The sequence below is a fragment of the Theropithecus gelada genome, chromosome 10, assembly GCF_003255815.1.
Source record: "Theropithecus gelada isolate Dixy chromosome 10, Tgel_1.0, whole genome shotgun sequence".
Classification (NCBI taxonomy): domain Eukaryota; kingdom Metazoa; phylum Chordata; class Mammalia; order Primates; family Cercopithecidae; genus Theropithecus; species Theropithecus gelada.
Window position 1 is genome coordinate 11,866,587 of NC_037678.1, and position 6,000 is coordinate 11,872,586.

General features: G+C 47.1%; 1 protein-coding gene across 1 annotated transcript in view; it reads right to left on the reverse strand.

Annotated features, from left to right (window-relative positions):
* GTPBP1 (GTP binding protein 1) overlaps nucleotides 1-5,638 on the reverse strand; it is a 28,099-nt gene extending 22,461 nt beyond the window's left edge. Inside the window, exons 1-2 of the mRNA XM_025398176.1 lie at nucleotides 5,217-5,638; nucleotides 2,478-2,589 (exon numbers count right to left, since the gene is read on the reverse strand). Of these exons, the coding sequence (XP_025253961.1) occupies nucleotides 2,478-2,589; nucleotides 5,217-5,408 (304 nt within the window). The 5' untranslated portion in view covers nucleotides 5,409-5,638. The remainder of the gene's footprint in view (nucleotides 1-2,477; nucleotides 2,590-5,216) is intronic.
* Between the last annotated feature and the right edge of the window lie 362 nt (nucleotides 5,639-6,000).

Consider the following 6,000-nt stretch of genomic DNA (forward strand, 5'->3'; position numbering starts at 1 on the left):
GTAATGCTTACCATTCCCGATGATCTCCTCGAATTCTCATTTAATCTTCACTACTACACCATGGGAGAGATTCTATTATTATCCCCATTTTAAGACAAGGAAAAGATTCAGTAGGCAAATCCAGGCCTGCCAGGCTCCAGATCCTATAGATTAGGCCAGACTGCCCCCTTTTAAAATAACAACATTAAGAATGTATACTTAAAGAGCACATTCCTCTACACTGGTTATAATTTTTAAATGTCTCATTTCTCTATGCAAAATTTCTCTGAGGTAGGATGAAGAAGGTGTCATTATTCCCATTTTACAGAGAAAGGACGTGATAAACAGAGGTGAAGCAGCAAGGGAATCACTGATGAAACTGACTCCTTGGGGCCCTGTATCTGGGTTCATCTTCTGTTTAATGTTCAACTTGTTTAACTAGTTATGATCTCTATTTGTAAATAATTCCAGCAGGAGGAGTCACTATGAATCTAATGGCATCCACCTGGTGGATTCGAGGATGATGTTTGGGTATACAGATGTGTTAATAAATGTCTGACATCTTACGCTTTGCCATGGGTGGGTTAATTAGTTGTGAGTTGTCAAGGCATGGTAAAATTCACTGAGTCCACATAAAAGGATGAGGGGAAAAGGGAGTCTTAAGAATCTGGGTCTTCAAAGAACAGACTCAACACTTGTCAAAATTAACCTATATGTGGTTCCTGAAATTCTACAATCATTAAGTGATCTTTGAGTGGTTCATCTTATTAGAGCAGGCCAGATGTGCACCTGACATCAAAGCTTCAAAAGGCTACCAATGATCTCCTGGTCAACAAATGGAATGTTTTTTCTTTTGAACGTGGCACTCACTGCTGCCTCTGTAACACTTGATAATGCTAATCAACTCTCTTCCTTTCTTGATGCGCAACCTCTTAGTTTGCCTATCTCTCTGACCATGCCTTCCTTTAGGTGGTAAGACCCGCATCTAGGGAGGTAGCAGCAAGGATGGGAAGGAAAGAACAGATATGAAAGATATTTCAAAGGAAGGCACAGCTGCATCTGGAGAGCAAATCCTTCTTCCTTATGTCACTCTTACATTTCCAAATACTGTTTCCCATGGAGATTATTTGTGTATATGCTTTCTTTCCTCCTTGGGGCAGGGACTGGATTTTAAGTTTCCAAAAGAGCTTTGCAACAGTCGCAAGCCTTAGAAGATACTTAATAGATATGTGTCAAATAGTTTAAGAATGGTTTTGAGATTTCTTCAATCTTCAACTCAAACTACAAAAGAATTACTACCTGGCTTTACAAAGCCTACATTCAGCAAAGGAAAGTGTTTCTTTAATGATGCATCCAGGCCCACCTGGACTTCCTGCAAAGATGACAGAGACAAGTGCTGGTATGGGCTGAATCGTAATCATTAACATCCCCAGCTGTCATTTCAGCAAAGATAATTCCATAATGAAGACGAAGGTAAGCAGGTCTTGTATGGAAGTTGTCAACTAGGAGCATCCAGGGGAAAAAAACCGTAATATACTCTGGGATTGTTGTAAGGGCTGCCTTCCTCTAAAATAGTAGGTTCTGTTACAAGGAATAAGCAGCTTGGAGAACAATAACTAGTCCCTTTCAGAATGGTTACAAGTCTATGTGTCTGATGACCTCTGTTATCCCAGCTATCCAGACTAAATGGTCAGTATGGTCTGGGGCAAGGAGCCTGACTGAAGAGAGGAATTCTGGGCATCTTTTCTTTGCTGACACCAAGAAGAATCACAGAGGTCCTCAGCTAAGCAGAAAATAAGTAGCAATGGGATCTATAAACAGAGCTTGGAAGGGAAGACCTCCAGCAGCCCAGGAATAAGCTTAATTCTAGACCTAACTATGGCTTGCCCTATTACCTTAGACAAGAAGTTCCTTTGCTTTGTGCTTCATTTCCTCTTATGCAAATGGAGAGTACTGGAGGCAAAAAGGAAGCATCTATAAAACTGCTTGGAAAGTGAATCTTTCAAGTCAACCATATCATGGCCACTAAGGTCAGAATTAACATTCGCTTTGTACTTTCATGTACTCCAAACAGTTCTGCAGACACTAAAGAATCACTGTAACTAAGACACATAAGCAGAAAAGTTGAAAAAGAGGGGAAAATGTGCTCTAAATAATTTTTACTTTTTTTGAGACAAAGTTTCACTCTTGTTTCCTAGGCTGGAGCACAATGGTGCGATCTTGGCTCATTGCAATCTCCACCTTCCAGGTTCAAGCAATTCTCCTGCCTCAGCCTCCCGAGTAGCTGGGATTACAGGCACCCACCACCACGCTCAGCTAACTTTTTGTATTTTTAGTAGAGATGGGGTTTCACCATGTTGGCCAGGCTGGTCTCAAACTCCTGACCTCAGGTGATCCACCTGTCTTGGCCTCCCAAAGTGCTGGGATTACAGGCGGCAGGGCCACCGCGCCCGGCCCAATAATTTTTTAAAATAAAGTGAAAGGAAAACTATGCTCACCTGATCCCTGCCCAATGACATATATGGTCTCTCCGCATCCCTCGTCCATCCTCTCCCACATCTGCCGAAGTAGGCTGTCATACTGCTCTGAAGTAGGGCTCACTAGAACCAGCTAGAAAAGAAACCAACAGCCTTAGGACCACACTTGCTAGAAGAGCACCACAGCCAAAGCCGATCAATATAGCCTAACCAAAGATTCTGACTGAAACCCACAGCACCCTCATCTAAAAAAGCTGCACAGCCCCTTCATGCCCTCTCTGCTTCTCCTGAAGTAGCCTTTGAGCCTCAGGCCTTATATGAGCCAAATGATATACTAAAATGTGTATGTCTGAGCCATAACCCATGGTAAAGAGGGCACAAGCAGCCTGCCTCCTGCTGCTTAACAGGAGGGGCAGGACCCAAGTGACTGAGAATATGGCACTGTGGATAGAAAGCACAGTTCCTTCCATCTACATGCCAAAGGCTTCTACCTGCAGTTGACATCTAGAAGCCCACAGGACATTTACCTCATATACCTCCATGCGCTCCACCCACAGGCCAGTGGCTCCCAGAATAACAAAAGAATTCTGTTCTATCTTCTTAGCTATATTGAATATTTGGGAATGAAAACTGCCTGCAAGACTCATCTTCATCAACAAAACACCATCACCATTACCACTACGAGGAGTATTACCACCATCATTTTGCCAATGTCTGCCAATAACATTCAAGTATCAACCACTTATTTGGGGAAGCCATTTGGCAATCAGACCCCATTCTCTAACTACTCCTGTGTGACCTTGGACAAATAATTTAACCCCTCTGAGTTTCAGTTTTTCAATCTATAAAACGGAGTTAATACTACCTGCATCCTAAGGCCACTGTAAACAGCAAATATAATAACATGTAAAGCATCTAGTCCACAGCTCAATAAATGTGAAACTACAAGGTTTTCTTCACCCAATCATTCCCAGAAAAACCTTGTTGGATGAAACTAGCCACCACTATTCACTAAGTGTTTCTCCCTTTGGAAGCTCTCGGAGCCTTAGGTCTCCACATTTACTGTTGTAAGGATATGATCCTTTAGCTTCTAATCTGTTCCTCTGGAATCAATCTATTCAATCCAACCCTTCTCTCCCTCCACACCGTCACTTTTTCTTTTTGAGATCATCAATATTAATATACATATGATTTTTTTTAATTGTGAGGACTTCCCCAGCTATGTGATGAAATAACACTTCTAGGAATATTAAAAAGAAATGAAGGTACTACCGTCTTTGCAACTCTGCCCTGCAATTTCCTACCATGTTTCTTCAGCACCTTGACCATGTGTTGACATCCAGTTTGTTTGCTCTGGAGTCAGGTCCATAATCTTGTAACTTCCTGAGTTGACTCATCAGAGCTTGTAATTGTAACCTGGATGTTTCCTGGGTCTTTTACATCATCCTGGCCATCCCTCTCTCTAAGTTTGGCCATCCTCATTATGGCATTAAAGGCACAAGACAGGACCAATTTTGACAGGCTAGCTGGCTTCCATGTGCTCAACTGAGACTAGAAGGGCAAAGAGCAGTTGAAAATAACTTTCTTAGGTTTCAGGGGAAGTTCCTTCCAGTTTAGGACCAAGTTTCATGCAAATCTGCCGCCATAAACTATAAAAAGTCACAAATATTTTCAAAGTTGGATAAAATGTCTATTGTAACTATCCTACACACGTAAGTGGTGGTATTGGTGTTCTGTCTTTTACCTACTGCTATTTAATCTGCACAGGAAATTAGGAACTATCTCGTTCACTTCAAACATTTACTGAGTCTAGTGCATCAGGCACTATTAGATGTCTTATTATATATTTCTAATTTTTACAACCCATCTGTACAACGTCACAGAGGCTTTCGATGGTAGGGCAGGAAAGAGAACTCAGCCCTGTCTGACTCCCAACTTGGCATTCTTTCCCTAAGGAACGTTAAGCACCTTCAAAACACCAGTCACATCTTATATTTACTTTTCTGTTCTTCACAATGTCAAGCCGTTGGCGAGCCCTTAATTCCTGCCTACCTTCTCGACAGCTCAGAAGACACGGTTTTAAACGTCCTTCACTGCTCCACTCATACAAGATGAGCTTCCACTCCCAGGATAGCGAGACTAAGGAGCCTACCCATCTTTCCATTTTGTTTCGGGTGGCCTCGAAAAGTAGACATTCTCGGACATGCTCGTCCCCAGCTGAGCGACTACTTTCTGTTTCCTTTCCCGAGTCTGGGAAGAGACGCGGCTGCCACCCTGCCCTGCCTTCCGACTACCTGTCTTCGCGAGCGTCTCGGCCCCCTGCCCGGGCCCCCTCGCCCTTCTGCTGTCCCGCGCGGTCCAGGGAGAGGAGATTCTAGGTCTTCGAATCCCCTCAAGCGGGGACCCGAAGAACGGGGAGGGGCACTGAGCGGGGACAGGGACCGCGCGGAGCGCTGCCGGCATCGGGCACCCCCGTTCCACGTGGCAGAGCCGAAGGGTTGCGATCTCGGCGGGAGACGGGAGGGCGGGAGGCTGGGTTGGCGACGCGGGGAGCCAAGGTGGGTGCGGGGACCATGGTGACGGCCCCTCGCGCCGCAAGCCCCAGCACGTCCGGGAGACCAGCAGGTGGGCGGGCTCGGCCCCTTCCTCCCATTCCGCGCTCCCCGCGGAGAGGACGGCCGCTGGCCCCGCCGTCGCCCCGGAGACTGCTCGGCCCGCCGCTCGCTCCCCTCAGCGCCCGCCGCCGCCGCCCGGGCCTACCTTGCTGGTGAGGTCCAGCTCTGGCTCGCCGTTGAGCGCCTCGCCGTCCTCGCTGCAGTCCGAGTCAAAGCCGCCGTGGAGTCGGGCGGCGGCCGCCGCGGCCCTGGCCGCCCCCGGGGAGCTGGGCTCGGGGGCGAACATAGAGGCCGGGACCGGCGAGTCCATCGCGGAGCGACTGCGCTCCGCCGCCATCTTTAATAACTTAGGCTAATTCGTAGCCGGCTTCCCTCCCTCCCCGGCTCATTTGACTAATCTATGCACAGAGCTCCGCCCCGCTCCTTATCGGAATAATTTATGCAAAACTTCTGCAGCCGCGTACTGGATGACACGTATCTCTAGCTAAGAAACAGTCGACCAGGCCTCTCAGCCACCAATCCCTGCAGAGCGTTCAAGTACCTAATGAATAATTAATGAGGCCCAAACCCCAACAACAAATGTCTGAGACGTCACGCGCCCTGCTCCCAGCTTGGGAGGGGGCAGTACCGAGTCCCCGCTACCCGCCTGAAGCCTTCCCGCCAACGGGAGCAGAGAAGAGTATGACTGACACAACAGCCATCCAATGAGGAGAGAAATACAAACAACGTTACTTGTCAACGCCCCTTCACTCTCCTTGTTTCCAGAGGCGGCGCTGAGCCTGCAAATCGTACTGAAAAACAGTAGGCGCTGTAAGCCTTCGGATGACGGACAAGGGCAGGACCCAATCGAGTCACAGAACACGTCCCGCGCCTGGACCCGCTCACGGAGATAGTAAACTGCAAAATGAGCCTCCCACTCGATTCAGTGA